This window comes from Limanda limanda, chromosome 17 (genome assembly GCF_963576545.1).
Source record: "Limanda limanda chromosome 17, fLimLim1.1, whole genome shotgun sequence".
NCBI lineage: Eukaryota > Metazoa > Chordata > Actinopteri > Pleuronectiformes > Pleuronectidae > Limanda > Limanda limanda.
This window is the reverse complement of record NC_083652.1, coordinates 17,451,326-17,478,260: the sequence shown is the minus strand read 5'-3', so window position 1 is coordinate 17,478,260 and position 26,935 is coordinate 17,451,326. Positions and strand designations below refer to the sequence as shown.

The 26,935-nt window shown below is 38.7% G+C and overlaps 3 protein-coding genes across 4 annotated transcripts in view; all 3 read left to right on the top strand.

Moving 5' to 3' along the window:
* Positions 1 to 18,003, top strand: part of LOC133022669 (interferon-induced protein 44-like) — a 45,799-nt gene extending 27,796 nt beyond the window's left edge. The window contains exons 1-9 of one of the 2 annotated variants that reach the window (XM_061089526.1): positions 13,538 to 13,589; positions 14,110 to 14,140; positions 14,938 to 14,976; positions 15,078 to 15,153; positions 15,355 to 15,553; positions 16,016 to 16,165; positions 16,530 to 16,701; positions 16,817 to 16,917; positions 17,023 to 18,003. In XM_061089526.1, the coding sequence (XP_060945509.1) occupies positions 14,940 to 14,976; positions 15,078 to 15,153; positions 15,355 to 15,553; positions 16,016 to 16,165; positions 16,530 to 16,701; positions 16,817 to 16,917; positions 17,023 to 17,184 (897 nt within the window). In that variant the 5' untranslated portion in view covers positions 13,538 to 13,589; positions 14,110 to 14,140; positions 14,938 to 14,939 and the 3' untranslated portion in view covers positions 17,185 to 18,003. Of the gene's footprint in view, positions 1 to 13,537; positions 13,590 to 14,109; positions 14,141 to 14,937; positions 14,977 to 15,077; positions 15,154 to 15,354; positions 15,554 to 16,015; positions 16,166 to 16,529; positions 16,702 to 16,816; positions 16,918 to 17,022 lie in introns of those variants that run through there. The other variant, XM_061089525.1, reaches the window with a different exon arrangement.
* Positions 1,223 to 5,639, top strand: LOC133022671 (LITAF domain-containing protein-like). Its single transcript, XM_061089530.1, has 4 exons — positions 1,223 to 1,263; positions 4,065 to 4,224; positions 5,141 to 5,285; positions 5,498 to 5,639. The coding sequence occupies exons 2-4, from the start codon at positions 4,080 to 4,082 to the stop codon at positions 5,601 to 5,603; spliced, it is 396 nt and encodes a 131-aa protein (XP_060945513.1). The 5' UTR covers positions 1,223 to 1,263; positions 4,065 to 4,079; the 3' UTR covers positions 5,604 to 5,639.
* Positions 18,004 to 21,097: 3,094 nt separating the features above from the next.
* On the top strand, positions 21,098 to 25,882 carry LOC133022667 (interferon-induced protein 44-like). Its single transcript, XM_061089524.1, has 9 exons — positions 21,098 to 21,182; positions 21,971 to 22,001; positions 22,798 to 22,836; positions 22,947 to 23,031; positions 23,233 to 23,431; positions 23,895 to 24,044; positions 24,409 to 24,580; positions 24,696 to 24,796; positions 24,902 to 25,882. The coding sequence occupies exons 3-9, from the start codon at positions 22,800 to 22,802 to the stop codon at positions 25,061 to 25,063; spliced, it is 906 nt and encodes a 301-aa protein (XP_060945507.1). The 5' UTR covers positions 21,098 to 21,182; positions 21,971 to 22,001; positions 22,798 to 22,799; the 3' UTR covers positions 25,064 to 25,882.
* The last annotated feature ends 1,053 nt before the right edge of the window (positions 25,883 to 26,935 follow it).

The following is a 26,935-nucleotide window of genomic DNA, read 5'->3' as shown; positions in this document are numbered from 1 at the left end:
CCTTACTCTTGTTGAGGGTTAAGGACAGAGGATGTCACACAATGTTAAAGCCCCATGAGACGAATTGTTATTTGTGAATGTGGGCTATACAAATAAAATTTGATTGATTGATTGATTGATTATTCTTTGATATATCCTCTGTTGTATTTCCTGCTACAATAAATTCAGAAAAAGACAGTTTGATCTGAGAATTCTTATTTTCTGTTTCTCTCACCAAGAATTTACACCACAAACTGAGCATGGGATTGGACGGTGCTCCGGACTCTGAGGGAAGGACAGAAGGCGCCACTTAGTGGTTGGCTGCAGTAAAAATCACCTCCTCCTGTGTTAGTAGACCAAATTAAAAAGTCAAAGTGCATGTCAAATAATTTTTTCTCAAAGGTGGTTTCTAGCATTGTAGGTAGTTCTAATCACATCCATGTATGTTCAAGTGCTCATTGTTCAGGGAAGTCATTTAACTTTACATAAAGTAAAGATTAAAACGTTCGTATCGACAGCTCAGACTGACTCACGATTGGTCAAGTGTGTAGATCGGTCAGTACCATGCTGCTGCAGCTCAACATGCACAAGATGGCAACGTTCATATCTGGGAGCTGTTTGCTCCGCCCTGATTATATTCTGTGTCTCACCCTCACTAAGGAATTCAAGTGTCAGTTTTCCCTTCACTCTGTGTCATTAGATTTGTTCCCTCGTGTTTCTCGGTGGATATGTGACATGTGTGACAACTAGAGTCGCAGTACTCAGTGATACTCCAGTACATCATGAATGTAGCGTAGTGTGTGAATTCTCCAGTGAGTTGCAGTGATTTCTCTGGGATTGCTGACTGACACTCACTCAGCGATCAGTGTTAACAGGAATCATGTCGGCTAAACAAAGAAATCTTTGATCTTTGCAAACAAAACCCACATCTCTCTCCCACTAAGTTCTGCCTTTAATGCTCTTATTATAACACTGGTCAATATTTGAGCAACAATTCAACAAACACTATGCTGATAATTCTCTTCTGACCAATCCAGCTTCAGTCACGTGGGATATAGGAGGCGAAAAGAGGAGGCGGCATAATACAACTCTCTTGAGGAAACAGACATCGCTTCCTCTATTTAGTTTTCAATCAGTGTGACAATCATGCTCTAACAATTTGTCTGTACTGTCCTTATATTTCTTCTGCCAGTTCTCTTTCAGTTTTACTCTCCATCATCCTACATCAGTCAAGACCGAGCAGCTCCAGAAGAGACCTTCTTGTTAGTGAAAAGTCACAGTTAGGTACAGTAAAGCTTATTGAATACATTTGAAGCTATATGACGATTACATGCTGTGGCCTTTTTGTTAAAGTTATTAGTTTGTGTGAGGGAGGCATAATCATACACCCAGTTAGAATGATATATTCCACCACTGTGGAATAGATGTCTGGATATATGTTTTTATGAAAAATGCATTTGTACTATAGAATATATCTTATGATATTCATTACTTTGTATTTTCCAGCCTCACTGTTCAAACAAAACATGGCGAGGTACAAATACTGTGGTGAATGAAAATGCATGTGGCTCATGTGGCTCTAATGGATTTAGGATGGATTGATGACGAGACACAGGGACTGACTGGGCCTGTTCACCACGAGCAGACTGAGCAAAATACACTGTGGCACTGCATTCTTCTGTATGATCAGAATACACACTAAAGAAGCACCGATACACTAATAATACTGGTTGTATCACTGAAGAAGTATCTGAGCAGGTCTTGGCTTCTACTGTCACATCAATGTGCTTCAGGGCTCTGTTGCCCACAAAGGAAATGACTCATAAAATCACTTGCTGTTGTAAACCGCTCACATCCGGCCGGAGGGAGACCGACTTTTCTTCAACGTTAAAGTTATTGTTCTTGAGTTCAATGTCGAGGTATAGGTGCATATAGTTCACTTTGTATTTCTACATCATGACATTTAACGACACTCCATCAATTTGACACCTTTAGTAAGATTTAAAGTAGCAATAAAACAGTGCTTAGAAAATACCTTCATGGATTAAAGCAGGGGTTTTCAACTGGTTTTGTCCCAGGGACCACCATTCTGACTAGAAAGTAATGCGCGGCCCACTGATGTGAACGCGCGCGCGTGCCTACGTGTGTGTGTGTGTGTGTGTGCGTGCGTGCATGTGGATAGAAAGAAGTTTTAACATTTGGTTTTCCATGTTGGTACAATCTAGAACAATTTGTGTAAAAAACAACAAAAACGGTTGATTTTCAGTGTAAGAATTGAAAACTAAATAAAAATGCAGTTTTTAGTTGTAGTGCATCTCAGAACCATTTGTACATCAATATATAATGTTTATGACTTAAATGTACAGAAATGTAGCTGACATGTAAAAGTCAGCTACTAAAGTGATCAATAACAATCAACATAAACTGGGGCTACAACTGAAGAGGGAAGATGACAAAGTAATGCAGAATATGTCACAAATGATAATCATACAATATCACACAAACAATTGAGGCCTACTTAAGTTTAACCTCATGATCACCAGCAGCAAATCCCACCTGTGTGAGTAGTACATCTGTTTGTGTGATTGGATAGAGGGGAAACCTATCAATCTTATTACAAAGTATTTGTTTTTTGCTCTTTTGCTTTAATCAATATTTTCATTATTAATTCTGCCCCTTTGGACCTTCTTTTTGGGAAAATAACAATACTCATCGAACACACTCTCCAAGACTTCCTGAGAGTTTTTCTACCTAGCTCAACCGCTCTTCTACATCTACCTTTAAAACGCATGCACAGGGGCAAACTACTGGCAGTTTCTAGCCACAAGCCGGTTTCAAGGTTCCCCTTATCACCTTTATATTATTTTAGATGTATTTTTCTTATTTTAGATATTTTTCACGATATTCAAGAGTAATCTGGAAATGTGTTGAAATATCAAAGCGAATTTCGCAAACCCCCTGCAATACCGTCGCGGACCACCAGGGGGCCGCGGACCCCCGGTTGAAAACCCCTGGATTAAAGTAATACTTACAATAAAACTGTTTAAATTAGCCTCATCTTGACCAACTAAAATGCTGCTTACTCAAGGAAAGTTATAATGAAATAAAATGTAATATAACAAAAAAGTACAATACCCACAGAAACTATTTTATACATTTAGATAAGATTAAGATTAAGATACATTTATTTGTCCCAAACACATGCATAGACATGCACAAGCACACTCATGCAAGGAGGGAAATTTAACCTCTGCTTTTAACCCATCTGTGCAGGACACACAGAGCAGTGGGCAGCCATGTACGGCGCCCGGGGAGCAGATGTTGGGGGAGTAAGGTGCCTTGCTCACTAGACAGGGTAGGGAGAAATCCTTTTGGATTTTTGGACAGATCAGTCCAGGTTCGTCTTTTTGTTGTTTCTCCGTGGAGTCGAACCAGAGACGAACCAGAGACCTTTTCTGCCCATAGTCCAAGTTTCTGCCACTAGTCCACCGCCTCAGCTCAATACTGCACCTTTCTAGGTTCTCCCACAGCTCTTTAATGTATGATATACATTATTGTCTGTAAATGCTCACAAGTATGTGAACTAGAAAGAAAAAAAGAGACATGTGAAAGTCTAAATCCCTCAGAAATTTTGATGGTTCTGAAAAGAGAACCTGTGGTAGCCTTCAGTTATAAAACAAACTCAAAATGTGTTTACTTTAAAATGCACTGTGATTGTGAGTGTCAGTTTATGTACAGCATATACCGTCAGTACCTTTTCCTGTATGTATTTGTTCTGGCAACAATATATTAGATCAATCTAATGAAATGAGTATATAGTCAATAAAACCATTGTTGAACATTCAGATACAGCAGAGCTAACCCTGCTGCTGTCAACAGTGTTACTGGTGTACATTTACAACCTATTGTGTCAACAATGTTTAGTGATGTTTGACGTTGCTGAGAGGTTTCGCAAATTAAGAATTTCGTTGAACTTTGAGGCAGAATGTGTTTCCTGTACACGTCATCAAATATATATTGAATTGAATTGAATCAATTCATACTTGTTCATTTAACAATGAATTTGACAATTTCCTTTCATCCAGTCAGGAAATCTGAGGATGGAGAAAGGATACCCACCACAGGTCTCAGCTCCACCATACCCTGGACCACCCATGAACTACGGGGGTATGGTACATCCGCAAGAAATGTACCCTCAGCCGGGATTCTCACCGTGTGCACCTCCACCTGTTGTTTATCAAGGAGGTCTGTGTCTGAGGTCACTGCTTAAGATGATGTTACTTTTCCTTCTTCATTTCACACATTTGAAAAAACCTCAACTGTTTGTATAGTGTGTAAGCAACTTATATACACTACTATACTGCTTTATATATTATTATTATGTTTAGCAAGTTAAATGGTAGTTGATATATGCAATTGCTATAATGTTTTGATCGGGGATTAATCTAAATATCAGTTGTAAACCTTTCTTTCCTGACCACATGCTCCTTCTGCTCCACTCCCAATGACCTCAGGTGAGGAGATGCCTGATCATACAGTCTATGACACATATGCTTGTATTAAAGGTTCATGGACACGTGTGAACTCACATCTGTAACAAGAAAGACTAGTGCAGCGAAGTCAGAGGGTGAAATCCTCGGCTTCCGCCAAACTGATCTGAAGATTAGTCTAATTGTAGCTCAACAACAAACCATTGTTCAGTGTTCTGTATGTGCACAGTCCCATTTTGAGGGTGTCTGTTTCCAATGCACTCCACACATGACGAACTAATATTTTCCCAATCTGAATCACACAGTATAAAACACTATATGGCCCAGTTGGATGACTCAGTAGAGTCCTCACAAAGTAAAGCTGATGGAAAAACAGAGCGCTCATTCAGACAACGATCCCCTGTTCAAACTACAGTTGTTGTGCAGCCTCTGCTGGTCTTGTTGAGTCAGTGCAGTGTGGAGTACCAACAGAAATGATCCCAGCATAAAGCAAAAGCATGTGTTTAAATACAAGAACAAAACAAATACACAAACACAACAGAACTTCTACTGTTTGCGTTGTGTGTAATGCGTTGGATCATACACAGCAGTTCAGAAGTTGGTCTTGAAAAGGGACGCAGTGTACATTTTTTTGTGTTCATTTAAACGTGCTTTGCATTTCTCATCCTCAGTCACTCATGTGATCGTGACACCTGCACTGCAGGACGCCCCAGGACAAATGCTGTGTCCTAATTGCCACCAGACTGTGGTCACCACCACGGAGCACCAAGCAGGCCTCCTGACGTGGGCCGTCTGTGGCGTCCTCACCATCTTTGGGTAGAAGTGATAGTTTTGATTAAAACTAGCTGCACATAGTTTCAAGTGGATGATATCTGATGGAAAACAAAGGGAGACGTATTCAAATATAATCTAAAATTGTGTCAACTCAGGCTGAGAAAAAGTGAAGATACCAAAGATTCTGTTTTAGAAGTTATTGTTGTAGGGATAAAATGGTCGTTAAGTCCTAACTCCCTTTGTTTTCTTCATAGATGTTTTCTATGCTGCTGCATCCCGTTCTGCATTGATTCCTGCAAAGATGTGGAGCATCGCTGTCCATCCTGCCACAGAGTCATCTACTTATACAAGCGAATGTGAAACTATCCTGACTGTGAATAAGAGAAGGAGTCAGAATCTAGTCATGCAGTGGCTTATTAGTGGTTTGACTTGCTCTACAACGTTGATCTATTAAGAATCAAAAATGGCCATGTATATTTTTGGCCAATTATTTCTATCCAGTAATGGATACTGTAAATGTTTGTCTTCCGTGCTGTTTGCCGCATTGCAGATTCACACTTTTGTTATTTCTATATTGTTTTCATATCATTTGCTTTGGTAAAAAGAAAAGGTAAAATCTTTCTTTTCCGGTGCAAGTTTTATTTTAAGAGAATGATTTGCAAGGCAACAAAGTGAAATCAAAACTGTCTTTGTGATGTTTCAGTGCAATTTCAAAGAGTTTTATTTTGTCAAGGCTTACTGGATTTAAATGAGACATAATTACGTGTAAAATAAAAGGTCAAGCATTGAACGAATTGGGACTCCTGGTTTCAGTCCAACAATGTTTCTTGTAGAAAGTACTTGAGGTGATGTTGAAGTCATACAAAATGCTTAATAACAACTTTTTAATAATAATGTTAGACTAATTAACTTTTTGTCTTGTTTTGGTTCAATATCAGTTAACTGTCATAACCTTGAAACACACTATTTGGATCTTCCTGTGTCCACCACCAGGGTGTGCTATATCCTTGGTGCAGGCGGAGACTGTATAGGTTTTCAGGTTGCGGAAAAAGAAAAGGTACTGACCCTTGACCCAGTCAAGGGTCAGTACAAAAATCTTTTGATTTAAAAATTTGACTGAATTTATGTACAATTATATAAAAATATCATTATTTGTGTTTTTTTTCTGTCATGCAAATGCCAAATTAAGTGAAGATTATTAATTTCAATATAGCACCTACAATAGATATAAATATAGGTATGAGGCAAATTAGCGACATTAGGCATAATTAATCGCTATTTTCACTCAGACAGCTGTCATCACTTTTGACTGATGGAACCCTGGTTTGAAGTCCACCAGCCCACTTCCTGTAGAAAGTTGACGCGTTCATTTAGTTTTGCCAAACAATAAAGGGCAGAAATTGCATTTATATCCCTGCATTATATTTTTATTCTGTTTTGCACATAATTCAATGTTGCACACTTACTCTGCACATACAGTTGTACATAGTCTGTATTTCTGCGTAGTTTTTATTTTATTTGATAGGGACAATGCACAGCTCCTTAGCAGTAACAGAGTCCGCTATAATCTAATTTTCATCTGTAGTCCCTGGGTATTATACATTAATATATATATATTATGTATTCAATGAACCAAACGTCAGATTTACAATCCTATAAGGATACTTATACTTATATACTTCAAAACATTTGAAGTATATGAACAGGAATTCGATTTTATATGATATTGCACATAATAAGATTTTATACATTTGCAGCCACTACGGCCTCATGTCGCGAAAACGCTACAAGCCGAAATCTGCTAATTACATCTTAAATTTTCATCACATGTAGTAATCCGATATATATTAGCATTAGAAGCAACCAATAAGCTGGTATGTATCTTGTATCTTAGCACAACTACCTCAAATTTGGATACATCCACCGGATGTATTTTCCACTCCGAAAACTAGATGGCAGCAGAGTGCCTCCAATACCTTCCTTGGTATGTGAAATCTTTGCATCAACAGGCATTAGTGAGATACAAACGCCACTTTGGCGGCATTAAGACCGGAAGCAGTTTGATGCGAATTTGCGACAATCGTCTACAAGGGGTTTTAAGGAGCCGGTCAGTGACTTCATAGAAGATCAGTGAAACACAGAGTTTCTCTGGTCACAGCTGCCCAGTGAGCAGCTGCATCATGATCAGAGCAAAAGCTGCAGCATGTTTGTACCGAGCTGGAGTTTCTGTTTCCTCCTCCTTCTGCTCTCACTGGACTGATAAACACTAATAATCACATAATTACATTTGCAATAAACAAATGTAATTATAATCCAAGGATAGGCCCCTCTCTTCCAGTTTTTCTCCCCTTTTCACTGCAGCCTTTTGTTATGTGTTTTTCTCGTAAGTGCAGTTTACTACTTAATTAAATTCTCAAAAGGGTGTGTACAAATGTATCCTCATATGTTTGGTTTAGATCAGGTTTATCTGCTTTGTTCACCTCTAAATGCCTTTGGTTCGTTTTGCACACCTTAAAACCACCCCCACCCACAGAGACACACACACACACACACACACACACACACACACACACACACACACACACACAATGCAGCTCTTGTGCTGAAGTTCTCGTGTCGTTGCCTTTTGGAGGGCTTTTACTCTCTGTAATGACTTGAGGGGGGTCAGTATAGACCCTCAAAGTTTGAAAACAGTCATTCTGCGGACTTTTTCACTCAGTCCATTCGAAGAAATATGTTATCGAATCGTCTCGTTTTGTACTTCCTCCCCCGTATAAGTCATACCAAATCACAGTCGTCTCTCAGCCACTACCAGCCAGTACCAGTCCAGCCTCCAACCCCACCACCCCCGCTCCCAACCGAACTCGACACCAAGCAGACTTATTGCTGAGCTAGCAGCTTGTTAGCTACCACAGGCTAACCACAACAAACAACACTGAAGAAACACTGCAGCGCGGGATGCAAGGAAGAGAATGGGTCCATGCACATCCCTCTTAGGAATTACTGTTACTGTTCGGGACCAGCAGTTAGGCTTTATTTCAGCTGACATGACGTGTCGCTGTGCTCAGTACGGAGTAACCTAGATGTTACTCGTTACTCTGTGTTGAAACTCCATTGTGAAACTCTGTACTTTAACTCGGGACGTTACTCGTACATTGGCAGACTGTCCTGCTAAAACTTGGACAAACATGAGCCCGGTGTAACTTACCGTTCAGCGTGACTCTCAGCTGTGTTTACAGCCAGACATCGTCAAATGTGCCAAAATGACACCAGTTATAGGCCTGGTCGTGTTTCACTCAAAGTACAGTCAGCCAATCAGAGGAGGCCTCAAGAAGCGAGCAAAAACAGCCTGTTCTGTCTGCAGCTCCAGAGAAGAGGCCGAAGAGAGGACATTGAAATACACATTGAGCATTTTTTTCAATATAAAACCAATGATATATCATCTTCGGGGACCGATACCTCAAATTAAATACCAGAAAGGAATAAAATATGGGGCCTTTAAGTTAATTTTGTCTATTGGGAAATATCCCCTTATGCTATTATAACCATAAGTGTCTGTCTTACTGTTTTTTTATTTAGCTCCCTCAGCACTCTTTGAGCAGCCATGGAGGGAGGTGTCATAGTGAGTATGATCGTACATTCAGTCAGTGTGTTTCCATTGTGCCCTCAGTGTTAGTGCTTCTGCTGCTCAACACATGAATTTAGCATCTCTTTGTTGTGTGTGCGACAAAACATAGATTACAATTGCAATGTTGTACAATTATTAATAGAAGTAATGCAGCACTTTATTCTGATTGTTTTTGATTTTCTGTAATTTACAGGAAGTACAAGGACAATCTTAAGTTTGTGAACTTAAGTCAATCCTCTCAGGATTCTGCTTCATGGATTGCTGGAAAGTTGAGCTTCATCAACCCTGTCAACAGCGTTTTAAAAGGCAGACCTGCATGACAAATGCAAACAATTGGAACACATTTACCAGAAAGATGAACAACAGGAAAAGATAAAACTCCATTGAGCGTAACAAGCCACAGGAATTCATTTTAAAAAGTAGTTCACTGATAAAAATACAGAGAAACCTTTACTTATATTGAAATGTTATCACAGAAGCTTTCCTTTAAATGATTTTGTACAAATCTTGTCTTTATCTTTCTAAATCTGTCTCATGATCATCTATTACTTTATGTTTCTTACTCCTTATAGCTTTGCACACTTTGGAGGTGAGGGGGTTGGGAGAGCTCCTTCACCTGCACCACAGATGATCAATCAGCACAGGTGAGAGATGTTAGCTGATCGATCCTCATGCTTGAAAGGCAGCGTCTGACCTACCTCACGCCGGGTTCACACCGGACGCGTAAGCGCTAATCCCTAGCGCGCCGGCACTAGGCTGGTCACACCGGACGCGTAAGCGTCGCGTAAGCGCTGGTCCGGACACTCTTTAAACTCTACGGCGGTCATCCTGCGATTCCTCTCCGTGATCACACATACAGCTGATATTTGTCAGTAACTGCAACGGCGTCCCAGCATTTGTCCTTTTTAATGTTGTCTTTATACAACATGTGCGGAGGATCATACAGCTCACTGTACTACTTCTCCACTTCAATTATTAATTTAATGTCATCCATCTTCAAGAACTTCTCCGCTGTTTGCTCCGTTCAATGTCGGGTGTCGAGGGTAAATTACGTATTATCCACTCAAGCCTATGGGGAGAGTACGTAGACCCCCCCCCCCCCTCTCTCTTTATATCTTTATGACTGCTTGTGTGGCTGTGGTGGGGGCAGAGGGGGACATTTAATAATGTGATTGGTAAAATTGGTAAAATTAAAACTCCAGGACAACAGAAGGGGAATACAAACTATGGGATGCATATTTTATCATTTATATCATATCAAATATGTCATCAATATCGTTTAAAATCATTTTTCACTGTGTTTCCCGGAGTGATACGCTCGCGTAAAGCGCTAAAAATAGACACGACGCCGAAACGATCGCTGCACGACGCAAGGCAGCTTTGGCGCAGCGCTGCACTTCAGCCTCCGGTGGGGCCGGCACAAGGGATTAACATGGGAGTGGATGGGAGTCAGCTGTTATTTAAGGCATGGCGCTGCGCTTACGCGACGCTTACGCGTCCGGTGTGAACCCGGCGTCAGGAGGAGAGGAGAACTCAGACACTCAGGACCGAGAGACTCCACAGGAGTGAGCTGTAAAGCTCGTCGCTCTAAGTTTATTTATGTTTGTTCAAGTGTGTTTGAGTAAATAAAAGATGTTAAAACATGAATGGTTTGTCTCTGGCTTCTGTGGTGAGAGCACTGTGGCATGGTCAACTGACACACACCCATTTAGATTTAAGGTTAAGTACTTCTAGAACTTGATACAAATCACCGGACCTCACTAAGTTTAAGTTTCCTTGGGTTCTCAGGCAGTTTCTCCAGCCTCCCCACACATTCCTGATCGGCCCACAGACAACTGCTGATATTTACTTTGATTCATTGATGTAAATAATTGCACCTTCTGCCTTACAGTACCGGACCTTCAAATTCTGCAGAAAACCAGAGGCCAAACGCTCTTTTGTTTTCAATGACATCATGGGCTTTGAGGAAGGATACGTGAAAGAAGGTTACAAGGTACAACACTGTGAACTTTGACATTAATGAAAGTCTAATTTTAACCAAAAAGACAATATTTGATATATATTTGCATTAGTTATCAAAATTTGTAATGAAATTTGACAAACGTGATGTGCATATTTATTGTCTCAAAAGCTTCATTAGTTTTTCTCACATTTCTTTTTTCAAATATCAAACATGTTTATTGTAAAATTGCTGAGCTTGGGGCACATGGCAGCCACAGGTAACTTGGTTAAATCTTGTGAACGTCAGGAATGTGTGTCACATTAACAATATGAGCGTGCATGTGTAAATGTGCACAAGACAAACAAATTAGGTAAAACACAGAGAAACTTTACGTTATATTAAACATTATCTGATTGTGTTTGATTGATTTCTAGTTCAACCCTGACCAAGAACTGATGGAGGGTGTTGATGGCTACAACTCCGATCCCACTTTGGAAGACAAAGTTCACGTTCTGTTGGGTGTTGTTCCTGCGGACACAGTGTCTAGGTTAAGTGAAGAAGATTAGAAAGGTCAGACTGGCAGCCAGTGAACTGGGTGAGTGCACAACAATTGTTTCTCTTCGTGGACTAAAAGTGTCAAATTGGAATGAATGAGTCAAAATACCAGTACACAAATGTTTGAAATACTGATCAACTTTCTCTATCGACAGGAATTCCCCAAATGGCTATTCTTACCAAAGTTGATGTAGCTTGTGCCAAGGTCGCAGAGGACACAAGCAATATCTATAAGAGCAAATGACGGAATGAACGCTGCAACACCGTGTGCACTGATCATTGTACTTACTCAACAACCTGGAAACATGAATACCTATCAGGGGTTGGTTGTGCAGGCATAGACTCCGTACAGGTTTTTCAGGCTGCGTTACCTGAAAAAGAAAGTGAAAGTTGTTAGATCCCAGTGTACAGGGTCAGTACAAAGTCCAAAAATCTTCCCATGTTGGCAGGTCGGATGCAGCGTTTATTCAGAGCTCAATTCAATCCACACTCTCATTGGTTATTTCTCCATTTTTATAGAATTTCTCCTCAGTGCGCATTTTCCAAGTCGTAGAATTTCTCTGTAGAAACTTTCTCTAAGTTGAGAAGTGTCTGCTTTCTCCGTTCTTTTGCTTGTAGGCTGAGGAGGGGTCTTCAACCTGTTGTAGGAGAACTGACCAAGACCCTTCTATCATCTTAGTTATACTCGCTCAAACTCTAAAGCTAATACTGATGACTTTATATATATACTGTATATGCAGCTGGTGTTGTTCAATAGGAATTTGACAGAGGAATTCTTACTTAAATAAAATATTTAATATTCATCAGGGCTGTCAAATTTACACGTTAACGAGGGATGATTAATTTGTGGAAGTAACGAAGTATGACCCGCTCTCTGTCCCCATATCCGACCCCACTCAGTCACTCATAGCGACACATGCAGTGAAATCAGAGCGTTTTCACGTTAAGCAGCCAGTCAGTGACTTTATAGAAGAAAAGTCAAACACAGAGTTTCTCTAGTCTCAGCTGCTCAGTGACCAGCTGTGTCATCATCAGAGCAGTAGCTGCAGCTGGTTTGTACCGAGCTGGAGTTTCTGTTTTCTCCTCCCTCTGCTCTCACTGGAACTAATAAACACTCATCACTAGTTATCAGGACCTGATGAGTACATGAAGTAACTTAGTGTTTGTTTGATTCTCTCCAGAGTTTATGAGGCTACATTTAAACAAATTTTAGTTTAATTATATTACATTTTTCAATCTTAATAATTATCATTTGGACTTATCAATAAAAAAAATTAAGTTAAATGTATATTTCCGGCTTCTGTCATTTATTTTTCTATTCCCATAACAATATACATAGAAAATGGGGATTTTTTCGGGCATTTAGAAATGGTGATTAATCGCGATTAATCATAGCTACCCTTTGATTAATTTGATTCAAAATTTTAATTGTTTTACAGCCCTCATATTTATACAAAAAAATGTTCACTTAAACGGAAAGAATACTTGGCTTTAACCAAACATAATAATTATTTGATTCGGATAAGCTGTCAACAGTTCAGACAGTCAGATATCCCATCAGATTGTACTGAACTCATCTCTGGTATAGAACAAATGTAATTATATTCTAAGGAAAGTCCCCTCTCTTCCCTTTCTTCTCCCCTTTTCACTGCAGCCTTTTGTTATGTGTTTTTCTCGTAAGTGCAATTTACTACTTGATTAAATTCTCAAAAGGGTGTATACAAATGTATCCTCATATGTTTGGATTAGATCAGGTTTATCTGCTGTGTTCACCTCTAAATGCCTTTGGTTCATTTTGCACACCTTAGAAACACACACACACAAACACACACCCACACACACACACACACACACACACACACACACACACACACACACACACACACACACACAAACACACACTGCATTTTGAAAACCTGGTACATGTCTTGTCTTTCATTACGGGGTAATGAAAGTATCAAATGAGAGAAAAAACTAGACACCGAGTTGTTAATAGTTGTCTAATATCCAAACCGAAAACAAAGACCCACCCACCATTCAGAGGCCAGTGAGTCATCATTAAAGTATCTGATGTCACGTGCTTTAAACCATGTAAGAGAAAGAAAATGAAAGTTGCTCATTTCCTATAAAAGGAATTGTCCAGAGCCACAAACACAAAGGAAGGGACTGAAGGGGAAACATTTAAGTTAGTATAAAGGAATCAATTCATTTTTTCTATTGGGTAAGTTCTCCTCATGCTATTATAACGTTAAGTGTTATTTCAGTCTAGTGTAATGATTAATATGTTGAAACGAACCCATAAATAATACTTTGTTTATGATGATATATGTTCTGTCTGTTTATCAACCTCCTCTTTAATTAACCTTTCTGTCCATGGTCCTAAAACAGAAGCCACACTACAGTCAAGGAAAATCAAAACAGTGGAAGAACAGACAATTTTGAATATAATTACACAACATTTATTTAAAGATATTATAATGACAAAATGAGGTGCCAGATCCAACCTGGAAATTATTGATTAAGAGTTATGATTCTGAGTTTCAGACGCTCTATAGGGTTACGATCATTTTAATTAGTTTGGGTTGATTTGGTTTGACCTGGGTCCCTGCCAGCGAGTGAGTGGGTGTCTGAACAAAGAAAAGGTCAGGACTTTGTTCAGGTCACATTGTTGACTTCAGACTGAACCTGAAAATGAAAGTCAAAGTGTTGCCTATAAAAGCATCTTCTCCTCCTTGTTCCAGAGTCACTCTGTCCAGCGCCACACAAGCAAAGGTAAGAACTTCAATCTGTCTGTTAAATACTACTGAACTGAATGGAAGACCTTTTATTTTACTTCATTCATTTTTTGTCATGGATATTTGTGAATCCCCTTGTAACCTTGTATATAGAAGTGCTGAACAAATAAAGTTATGATTAAAGTTATTATTATTACTGTGACTGTCAAGCTAAAGCTAATTTATTTACTTCATCAAGTCAATAAACAGCAAACCCCATGGGGTCATTTTTATCACGTAACCAGTATATGCTGCTGGTAATAAGTAGTTCAATAGGAATTTGACAAGAAGAATTCTTTCTCATATAAAATTAGATTTTGTATTGTTGTATTAGCAGTTATGCTTAACGGTTAAGGGTGTAGAATGTAGTGACATCTAGTGGTGAACTTACATGTTGCAGCTATACACCCTTAACCTCCCCTTCCAAACATGAAAGAAAACATGTGGCGGCCTTCAGTTACCACAGGTCCAAACTCAAAATGAGTTTAGTTTGTCCAGTCTGGGCTATTGTAAAAAACATGGCTGCCTCCGTAGAGAGGACCCGCTCCTCATGTAAATTTAAAGCATTTAAATTGAAAGGAACCCCTCAAGGGTTAATACACAATAATTTGTTCAATTTAGATGAAGCACACAAGTGAAAACATCAATAGGAGTAGTTTTTAATCAGTTACTGGCAATGGATCCCTTTCGCCATCATCTTATACACTGGACCTTTAAGTAAACAATCTGATTGCATCTTCCTCCACTGGGGGGAATTCCTGCATTAACATGTAGTCTGAATATCCTACTTTACAGCAATGGGATCAAGTGAGTCTAAAGCTACTACTGTGTCAGGTAAGTCCTTTTACATTTTCAGATTATTGTAATACAATCTTAATAAACAAATGAACAATCACAAAAAATAATCAGAGTTTGGTTCTTATTTGCTCCTCCAGCACGTTCTGAGGAGCAACGGAGAGAGGTGACATCTCCTTCAGCACTCTTGGAGCAGCCATGGAGGGAGGTGTCAGAGTGAGTAATATGATCTAACATTCAGTCAGTGTGTCCATTGTGTCCTCAGTGTTTGTGCTTCTGCTGCTCAACACATGACTTAAACAGCCCGTTGTTGTGTGTGTGACAAAAAAAGAGATAAAAATTGCAATGTTGTACAATCATTAATCAAAGTAATACAGCACTTTAATCTGATTGTTTTTTATTTACTGTAATTTACAGGAAGTACAAGGACAATCTTGAGTTTGTGAAATCTTACCAGCCTGAAAACGAACAGGTCAAACATCTCAGGATTCTGCTTCATGGACCAGTTGGTGCTGGAAAGTCGAGCTTCATCAACTCTGTCGACACTGTTTTAAGAGGCAGACTTGCTGGTCGAGCTCCGACAGATGCAATCTCTGGGAGCAGCCACACCTTGAAGGTATGAACAACAGGAAAGGATAAAACTCCATTGAGGGCAACAAACCACAGGAATTCATTTTCAATAGTAGGTCACTGATGAAAAACAGAGAAACTTCTACCAATATTAAAATGTCAAAACAGAAGATTTATATCGAATGTTTTTTTACAAATGTTGTCTTTATGTTTCAGAGCAATAAATTCTAGTCAGCACAAAATAAATGAAATGAAACATTAAATCTTTCTAAATTTGTCTGTTGATCATCTGAGTACCTATTGTTTTTTACTTCTTATAGCTTTCACCCATTTAAATTTCAAGTTAATATGTGAACTAGAGGCCAAGAGTTTTAATCTGATGCCACTGTGGATGTTCATACAAATCACCTTTCTCCAGCCTCCCCACACATTCCTGATCGGCCCACAGACAACTGCTGATATTTACTTGGATTCATTGATGTAAATAATTGCACCTTCTGCCTTACAGTACAAGACCTTCGACTTTACCAAAAGTCCAGGGGCCAAATACTCTTTTGTTTTCAATGACATCATGGGCCTTGAGGAAGGATCTGACAATGGAGTCTCTGCGACTGACCTCAAACTGGCCCTGAGAGGACACGTGAGAGAAGGTTACAAGGTACAACAAGTCTCCTTTTAACGAACACAAAAAATCTTTGTTTTATATTTATGCTAGTTATCAAAATGATTATTGAAATTTGACAAATGTGATGTACACATTTCCTGTCTCATTAAACATAGTGAAATGTTCTTACTTTTTTTTTTCAAATATCAACATTTTCTATTGGCAAATTGCTGAGTTTGGGGCACATGGCAGCCACATGTATATCAGTTAAATAATGTGATCAACGTCAGAAATGTGTGTCACTTTAACAACATAAGCTTGCATGTGTGTATGTGCAGAAGACAAACAAATTAGGTCAAACACAGAAAAACTTTAAGGTACATTAAACATTATCTGATTGTATTTGATTAATTTCTAGTTCAACTCTAAAAGTGCACTGATGGAGGGTGATTATGGCTACAACTCCGATCCCACTTTGGAAGACAAAGTTCATGTTCTGGTGGGTGTTGTTCCTGCGGACGCAGTGTCCAGGATAAGTGATGAGATGGTGAAGAAGATAAGAGAGGTCAGACTTGCAGCCAGTGAACTGGGTGAGTGCACAACACTTGTTTCACTTTGTGGACTGATAGTGTCACATTGGATTGTATGAATCAAAATACAAGGACACAAATCTTTGAAATACTGATCAAGTTTCTTCATCGACAGGAATTCCCCAAATGGCTATTATCACCAAAGTTGATGAAGCCTGTCCTGAGGTTAAAAAGGACAATTGCGATATCTATAAGAGCAAGTACCTGAAGGAAAAGGTACGTTTTGGAGTTTTTGCACAATGTAATTTTTCTGCATACAAGTCATGTTTGTTCATCACTGTACGATTGCTGATCAACATAAATGTTCTTACTTTGACTTAGGTTGAAGGATTCCACCAGCGGCTGGGCCTTCCACTGAACTGCATCTTCCTTCTGAAGAACTACAGTCATGAAATTGAGTCAAATGACGAAGTGAGCGCTGCAATAGTGTGTGCACTGAAACAGATGGTTATGTATGGAGAAGACTACCTCAACGACCAGTAAACATGAATACCCCTGAGGCAAAAACACAGTAGGTGATTTGTAGGGGAAAGAAGAAATATTCAGCCAATTTTTACGCTCTTTGCAAGCAGGCAAGCTTTAAGCATGAATTATGGAATAAAAATGCATTCAAATTAGGTCCTAAAGTCTTTATATAATTTCTCTCATTGAGACTTTGCACAATAGCAGGACAATGCTCTGTCATTACGTCGTTAGCTTGGTGTGACATCATCAAGTGATCTGGTCAACAATTCAGATGTTGTGATGGTGCCTTCATGTGCAACCGGAAAGCAATGATTCAAAAGCTCTCGTCTTTATGTTCACTCCCAGTATTTAATACATCACCTGCTCTAACAAATAAATTCTACATTCTTTGCTTGGTCTGTGCTGCATGTTGTTTATCTTAAAAAAACACAGAAAAATCAGACAAACAAATGATTTTGCTTAAGAGACGAACAGACAAATATGATATATTCTGTTTAATATAATCATCTCAATCCTGCGCTTTACCTCTCTCGGGACTCTTTGTATTCTTTTTCAGTTTGACCAATATTTTTATGTACTGTTATATGATTGTCTTGCAATATAAGTTGATTAATTATATTGTTATTGTGGGCTTTGTATTATGTATCGTGAGTTCCTGGTGGTGGGAAGTAATGAAGCAAAAATATAAAAAATATACTCTGTGCAAATTTTTTAAAATCTTTACTAAGAAGACACAGCTTTACAGATATCCCTTTCTGTACTTATTTTTCAATCAGTGCGGCAATCATGCGCTAATTATGTTTCTGTACTGACCTCAATAAATGTCTTCTTCTGGAACACTCTCAGTTTAACTCTCGTTCTTCCTGCATCAGGCAGGACCAGGCAGCTCCAGAAGAGACCTTCTTGTTAGTGGAAAGTCACAGGTAGGTACAGTAAAGCTTTTTGAACACATTTGAAGCTATATAACGATTCCATTCTGTAGCTATTTTGTTAAAGTTATTAGTTTGTGTGAGGGAGGCATAGTCATACACCCAGTTCAAATGATGTATTCCCGTACTGTGGAACATATGTTGTCTGGATATATATATGTTTTTATGTCAAAAGCATTTGCTCTATAGAATATATCTTATGATATTCATGACGTTGTATTTTCCAGCCTCGCTGGCTCATGTTGCTCTAATGGATTTAGGATGGATTGATGACGAGACACAGGGATTGACTGGGCCTGTTCACCATGAGCAGACCCAGCAGAATACATGGTGAGGAGATGCGTGCGTATGTATGACACTGTATAGATGCCTGTCCATTTCCCAGCACATGTTAATGCATATTCATCTCTTTATATACAGACTATGACACATATGCTTGTATTAAAGGGTTCATGGACACATGTGAACTCACATCTGTAACAAGACAGACCAGTGAGGCGAAGTCAGAGGGTGAAATCCTCAGCTTCCGACCAAACTGATCTGAAGATAAGTTCAATTGTAACTCAACAACAAACCATTGTTCAGTGTTCTTTATGTGCACAGTCCAATTTTGAGGGTGTCTGTTTCCAATGAACTCCACACATGACAAATTAATATTTTCCCAATCTGAATCACACAGTATAAAGCACTATATGGCCGAGTTGGATGACTCAGTAGAGTCCTCACAAAGTAAGCTGATAGAAAAACCAGAGTACTCATACAGGCGACGATCCCCTGTTTAAATTACAGTTGTTGTGCAGCCTCTGCTGGTCTTGTTAAGTCAGTGCAGTGAGGAGCAGTGAGGAGTACCAAACGAAATGATCCCAACATAAAGCAAAAGCATGTGTTTAAATACAAGACAGATGTTTTCTACGCTGCTGCATCCCATTCTGCATAGATTCCTGCAAAGATGTGGAGCATCGCTGTCCATCCTGCCACAGAGGCATCTACTTATAGTGAATGTGAAACTAACCTGACTGTGAATAAGAGAAGGTTTCAGAACCCACTCATGCAGTGGCGTATTAGTGGTTTGACTTGCTCTACAACATTGATATATTACGAATCAAAAATGGCCATGTATATTTTTGGCCAATTATTTCTATCCAGTAATATAAACAGTAAATGTTTGACTTTTAAACAAAGGACTTAAAACTCTTAGTTGGTAAGCTAGCTTCCGTGCTGTTTGCAGCATTGCAGATTTAAACTGTTGTTATTTCTATATTGTTTTCATATCATTTGCTTTGGTAAAAAGAAAAGGTAAAATCTTTCTTTTTTTGTGCTGGTTTTAATCTAGGAGGATTATTTACAAGGAAACAAGGTGAAATCAAAACTCTCTTTGTGATGTTTCAGTGCAATTTCACAGAGTTTTATTTTTGTCAAGGCTAACTGGTTTTAAATGAGACATAATGACGTGGAAAATAAAAAGTCAAGCATTGAAAGAATTTGGACTCCTGGTTTCAGTCCAACAATGTTACATGCAGAAACTACACAAGGTGATGTTGAAGTCATACAAAATGCTTAATAACAACTTTTTAATAATTATGTTATTGTTAGTGAATTAACTTTTTGTTTTGTTTTGGTTCAACATCAGTTAACTTTCATAACCATGAAACACACGATTTGGATCTTCCTGTGTCCACCACCAGGGTGTGCTAGGTCCTTGGTGCAGGCATAGACTCTACATAGGTTTTTCCGGTTGCAGAAAAAGAAAGTGAAAGTGAACACAAGGAAACATGTTACTTTATGTTCTTAGCTCATGCTTTAAGCGGTGAGATCTCGATGTTTCTTAGCAAAGTGTTTCCTATAAAAGCAATTTCTCCTGTTATTGTTTGCAGAGTCTCTCCCTCATAAGGCTTATGAGGACTTACATCTGTCTCTTACTACAGCTGTGACTGTCAAGCTAAAGCTGATTTCTTACTTTGACATAACGACCATTGCATCAAGTGATAAAAAAGCATATATAAGAAGTGCAATTTTCTATTTGATTAAATGCTCAAAAGTGTGTGTACAAAGTATTGTCATATGTTTGGTTTAGATCAAATTAATCTGCTTTGTTCACTACAAATTGCCATTGGTTCATTTTTCACACATTAAAATCACACACGCACAAACGCGAACACAGACACGCACCCACACCCACACACACACGCACACCCACGCACACACACACACACACACACACACACACACACACACACACACACACACACACACACACACACACACACACACACACACACACACACACACACACACACACACACACACACACACACACATACACACACACACACAGGGCTGTCCATTGACCTTTAGAGGTGCAGGTGCTCAAATTTAAAAAAGGGCACATGAAAAAAGGCTCATATGCCGACAAAGCTACAAGTTGCTCTTTGATGCTGCTGCTGGAGTCTGTATTGATTTGAGACTCTAGAGATTAAACAAAACATGGGAGAGATATTCGCTGTTTAAACAAGTTCTGCTTGCTCTTTCCATGGGCTGCGGCACAATATCTCCCTCATTCTCTCCTTGCTGTTTCCCCATCTCCTCATCTGACCCATCACTTCCCAGCTGCTTTCCATCTGCAGAAAGCAAGTGGGAACAAGTCCCAATTTACTATTGCAACATTAATCAAAACCATAATCATCTAATTTAGCAAATAATCAATAAAAGACCCACCTTAAATTATGATAGAATACATTCATTATTGTTGCTGTCTAACAATTTTACTGCATTGTGAACATACATGTCTTGTCTTTCATTACAGGCAGTAATGAAAGTCTCAAATGACACAAAAAACTAGACATTGAGTTTTTACTAGTTAACTAATATCCAAACAGAAAACAAAGTCCCACCCAACAGGCAGAGATCAGTGAGCCAGTAATAAAGTATCTGAAGTCACGTGCTTTCTGATAAACCATGAGAGAGAATGAAAGAGAAAGTAACTCATGTCCTATAAAAGGAAGTGTCTAGAGACACACACCCAAAGGAAAGGACTGAAGGGGAAACATTTAAGTGTCCATCAAGGATCAAGTTATTTTTCTCTATTGGGTAAGTTCTCCTCATGCTATTATATACTAAAGTGTAAGTGTTATTTCAGTGTAGTGTAATGATTAATATGTTAAAACAAACCCATAAATAATAATATGTTTATGATGATGATATATGTTCTGTCTTTTAATCAACCTCCTCTTTAATTAACCTTTCTGTCCATGGTCATAAAACAGAAGCCACACTAAAGTCAAAGAAAAGCAAAACAGTGGAAGAACAGCCTTTTTGAAAAGAATAACACAACATTTATTTAAAGATATTATAATTAGGGCTGGGCAAGTTAACTCGTTTTAATCGAGTTAACTCAAGTGATGAGTTAACTCGATTGTTTATCCGCCAATTATTTTCTTTTTTCCTGTTCTGCAGCAGTCAGCTACAGACCTTCACAAAATAAAAGCCTGACTTTCACAATAAAACAATAAATAATCAAACCTGAGTTAATGCGAGATAAAATAATTAATCGAGTTAACTCATCACTTGAGTTAACTCGATTGAAACGAGTTAACTTGCCCAGCCCTAATTATAATGAAAAATGAGGTACCAGATCCAACCTGGAAATGATTGATTAAGAGTTATGATTCTGAGTTTCAGACGCTCTATAGGGTTACGATCATTTAAATTAGTTTGGTTTGATTTGGTTTGACCTGGGTCCCTGCCAGCGAGTGAGTGGGTGTCTGAACAAAGAAAAGGTCTCGACTTTGTTCAGGTCACATTGTTGACTTCAGACTGAACCTGAAAATGAAAGTCAAAGTGTTGCCTATAAAAGCATCTTCTCCTCCTTGTTCCAGAGTCACTCTGTCCAGCGCCACACAAGCAAAGGTAAGAACTTCCATCTGTCTGTTACTACTATTGAACTGAATGGAATACCTTTTATTTTAGTTCATTCATTTTTTGCCGTGAATTTTTGTGAAGCCCTTTGTAACCTTGTTTATAGAAGTGGTAAATAAATAAAGTTATGATTAAAGTTATTGTTATTACTGTGACTGTCAAGCTTAAGCTAATTTATTTACTTCATCAAGTCAATAAACAGCAAAATCCCATGGGGTCATTTTTATCTCTAACCAGTATATGCTGCTGGTAATAAGAAGTCCAATAGGAATTTGACAAGAAGAATTCTTACTCATATAAAATTAGATTTTGTATTGTTGTATTAGCAGTTATGCTTAACGGTTCAGGGTGTAGAATGTAGTGACATCTAGTGGTGACCTTGCATGTTGCAGCTGAACACCCCTTACTTCCCCTTTCAACATGAGTGGAGACCGGTGGCAGCCTTCAGTTACCACAGGTTTAAACTAAAAATGAGTTTAGTTTGTCCAGTTTGGGCTACTGTAAAAAACATGGCTGCCTCCGAAGAGAGGACCCGCTCCTTTTGTAAATTTAAAGTATTTAAATTGACAGGAACCCCTCAAGGGTAAATACACAATAATTTCTTTCAATTGAGATTAAACACATAAGTGAAAACTTCAATAGGAGTATTTTATAACCAGTTTCTGGCAATGGATCCCTTTCACCATCATTTTACACACTGGACCTTTAAGTAAACAATCTGATTGCATCTTCCTCCACTGGGGTGAATTCCTGCATTAACATGTAGTCTGAATGTCCTACTTTACAGCAATGGGATCAAGTGGGTCTAAAGCTACTACTGTGTCAGGTAAGTCCTGTTACATTTTTCAGATTCTTGTAACACAATCTTAATACTCGAATAAACAAATGAACAATCACAAAAAACATTCTCAATAATCAGAGTTTGGTTCTTATTAGCTCCTCCAACACGTTGTGAGGAGCCACGGAGAGTGGTGACACGTCCTCCACCACTCTTAGAGCAGCCATGGAGGAAGGTGTCAGAGTGAGTAATATGATCTAACATTCAGTCAGTGTGTCCATTGTGTCCTCAGTGTTTGTGCTTCTGCTGCTCAACACATGACTTAAACAGCCCGTTGTTGTGTGTGTGACAAAAAAAGAGATAAAAATTGCAATGTTGTACAATCATTAATCAAAGTAATACAGCACTTTAATCTGATTGTTTTTTATTTACTGTAATTTACAGGAAGTACAAGGACAATCTTGAGTTTGTGAAATCTTACCAGCCTGAAAACGAACAGGTCAAACATCTCAGGATTCTGCTTCATGGACCAGTTGGTGCTGGAAAGTCGAGCTTCATCAACTCTGTCGACACTGTTTTAAGAGGCAGACTTGCTGGTCGAGCTCCGACAGATGCAATCTCTGGGAGCAGCCACACCTTGAAGGTATGAACAACAGGAAAGGATAAAACTCCATTGAGGGCAACAAACCACAGGAATTCATTTTCAATAGTAGGTCACTGATGAAAAACAGAGAAACTTCTACCAATATTAAAATGTCAAAACAGAAGATTTATATCGAATGTTTTTTTACAAATGTTGTCTTTATGTTTCAGAGCAATAAATTCTAGTCAGCACAAAATAAATAAAATGAAACATTAAATCTTTCTAAATTTGTCTGTTGATCATCTGAGTACCTATTGTTTTTTACTTCTTATAGCTTTCGACCCATTTAAATTTCAGGTTAATATGTGAACTAGAGGCCAAGAGTTTTAATCTGATGCCACTGTGGATGTTCATACAAATCACCTTTCTCCAGCCTCCCCACACATTCCTGATCGGCCCACAGACAACTGCTGATATTTACTTGGATTCATTGATGTAAATAATTGCACCTTCTGCCTTACAGTACAAGACCTTCGACTTTACCAAAAGTCCAGGGGCCAAATACTCTTTTGTTTTCAATGACATCATGGGCCTTGAGGAAGGATCTGACAATGGAGTCTCTGCGACTGACCTCAAACTGGCCCTGAGAGGACACGTGAGAGAAGGTTACAAGGTACAACAAGTCTCCTTTTAACGAACACAAAAAATCTTTGTTTTATATTTATGCTAGTTATCAAAATGATTATTGAAATTTGACAAATGTGATGTACACATTTCCTGTCTCATTAAACATAGTGAAATGTTCTTACTTTTTTTTTTCAAATATCAACATTTTCTATTGGCAAATTGCTGAGTTTGGGGCACATGGCAGCCACATGTATATCAGTTAAATAATGTGATCAACGTCAGAAATGTGTGTCACTTTAACAACATAAGCTTGCATGTGTGTATGTGCAGAAGACAAACAAATTAGGTCAAACACAGAAAAACTTTAAGGTACATTAAACATTATCTGATTGTATTTGATTAATTTCTAGTTCAACTCTAAAAGTGCACTGATGGAGGGTGATTATGGCTACAACTCCGATCCCACTTTGGAAGACAAAGTTCATGTTCTGGTGGGTGTTGTTCCTGCGGACGCAGTGTCCAGGATAAGTGATGAGATGGTGAAGAAGATAAGAGAGGTCAGACTTGCAGCCAGTGAACTGGGTGAGTGCACAACACTTGTTTCACTTTGTGGACTGATAGTGTCACATTGGATTGTATGAATCAAAATACAAGGACACAAATCTTTGAAATACTGATCAAGTTTCTTCATCGACAGGAATTCCCCAAATGGCTATTATCACCAAAGTTGATGAAGCCTGTCCTGAGGTTAAAAAGGACAATTGCGATATCTATAAGAGCAAGTACCTGAAGGAAAAGGTACGTTTTGGAGTTTTTGCACAATGTAATTTTTCTGCATACAAGTCATGTTTGTTCATCACTGTACGATTGCTGATCAACATAAATGTTCTTACTTTGACTTAGGTTGAAGGATTCCACCAGCGGCTGGGCCTTCCACTGAACTGCATCTTCCTTCTGAAGAACTACAGTCATGAAATTGAGTCAAATGACGAAGTGAGCGCTGCAATAGTGTGTGCACTGAAACAGATGGTTATGTATGGAGAAGACTACCTCAACGACCAGTAAACATGAATACCCCTGAGGCAAAAACACAGTAGGTGATTTGTAGGGGAAAGAAGAAATATTCAGCCAATTTTTACGCTCTTTGCAAGCAGGCAAGCTTTAAGCATGAATTATGGAATAAAAATGCATTCAAATTAGGTCCTAAAGTCTTTATATAATTTCTCTCATTGAGACTTTGCACAATAGCAGGACAATGCTCTGTCATTACGTCGTTAGCTTGGTGTGACATCATCAAGTGATCTGGTCAACAATTCAGATGTTGTGATGGTGCCTTCATGTGCAACCGGAAAGCAATGATTCAAAAGCTCTCGTCTTTATGTTCACTCCCAGTATTTAATACATCACCTGCTCTAACAAATAAATTCTACATTCTTTGCTTGGTCTGTGCTGCATGTTGTTTATCTTAAAAAAACACAGAAAAATCAGACAAACAAATGATTTTGCTTAAGAGACGAACAGACAAATATGATATATTCTGTTTAATATAATCATCTCAATCCTGCGCTTTACCTCTCTGGGGACTCTTTGTATTCTTTTTCAGTTTGACCAATATTTTTATGTACTATTATATGATTGTCTTGCAATATAAGTTGATTAATTATATTGTTATTGTGGGCTTTGTATTATGTATCGTGAGTTCCTGGTGGTGGGAAGTAATGAAGCAAAAATATAAAAAATATACTCTGTGCAAATTTTTTAAAATCTTTACTGAGAAGACACAGCTTTACAGATATCCCTTTCTGTACTTATTTTTCAATCAGTGCGGCAATCATGCGCTAATTATGTTTCTGTACTGACCTCAATAAATGTCTTCTTCTGGAACACTCTCAGTTTAACTCTCGTTCTTCCTGCATCAGGCAGGACCAGGCAGCTCCAGAAGAGACCTTCTTGTTAGTGGAAAGTCACAGGTAGGTACAGTAAAGCTTTTTGAACACATTTGAAGCTATATAACGATTCCATTCTGTAGCTATTTTGTTAAAGTTATTAGTTTGTGTGAGGGAGGCATAGTCATACACCCAGTTCAAATGATGTATTCCCGTACTGTGGAACATATGTTGTCTGGATATATATATGTTTTTATGTCAAAAGCATTTGCTCTATAGAATATATCTTATGATATTCATGACGTTGTATTTTCCAGCCTCGCTGGCTCATGTTGCTCTAATGGATTTAGGATGGATTGATGACGAGACACAGGGATTGACTGGGCCTGTTCACCATGAGCAGACCCAGCAGAATACATGGTGAGGAGATGCGTGCGTATGTATGACACTGTATAGATGCCTGTCCATTTCCCAGCACATGTTAATGCATATTCATCTCTTTATATACAGACTATGACACATATGCTTGTATTAAAGGGTTCATGGACACATGTGAACTCACATCTGTAACAAGACAGACCAGTGAGGCGAAGTCAGAGGGTGAAATCCTCAGCTTCCGACCAAACTGATCTGAAGATAAGTTCAATTGTAACTCAACAACAAACCATTGTTCAGTGTTCTTTATGTGCACAGTCCAATTTTGAGGGTGTCTGTTTCCAATGAACTCCACACATGACAAATTAATATTTTCCCAATCTGAATCACACAGTATAAAGCACTATATGGCCGAGTTGGATGACTCAGTAGAGTCCTCACAAAGTAAGCTGATAGAAAAACCAGAGTACTCATACAGGCGACGATCCCCTGTTTAAATTACAGTTGTTGTGCAGCCTCTGCTGGTCTTGTTAAGTCAGTGCAGTGAGGAGCAGTGAGGAGTACCAAACGAAATGATCCCAACATAAAGCAAAAGCATGTGTTTAAATACAAGACAGATGTTTTCTACGCTGCTGCATCCCATTCTGCATAGATTCCTGCAAAGATGTGGAGCATC

Excerpts from the sequence above, each read along its gene's own strand:
- LOC133022671 (XM_061089530.1), top strand. The coding sequence starts at position 4,080 with ATGGAGAAAGGATACCCACCACAGGTCTCAGCTCCACCATACCCTGGA. Across the intron at positions 4,225-5,140 it reads ACCTGTTGTTTATCAAGGAG|TCACTCATGTGATCGTGACA; the intron begins GTCTGTGTCTGA and ends TCTCATCCTCAG. Across the intron at positions 5,286-5,497 it reads GGCGTCCTCACCATCTTTGG|ATGTTTTCTATGCTGCTGCA; the intron begins GTAGAAGTGATA and ends TTTTCTTCATAG.
- LOC133022667 (XM_061089524.1), top strand. The coding sequence starts at position 22,800 with ATGGGATCAAGTGGGTCTAAAGCTACTACTGTGTCAG. Across the intron at positions 22,837-22,946 it reads TAAAGCTACTACTGTGTCAG|CTCCTCCAACACGTTGTGAG; the intron begins GTAAGTCCTGTT and ends GGTTCTTATTAG. Across the intron at positions 23,032-23,232 it reads CCATGGAGGAAGGTGTCAGA|GAAGTACAAGGACAATCTTG; the intron begins GTGAGTAATATG and ends TGTAATTTACAG.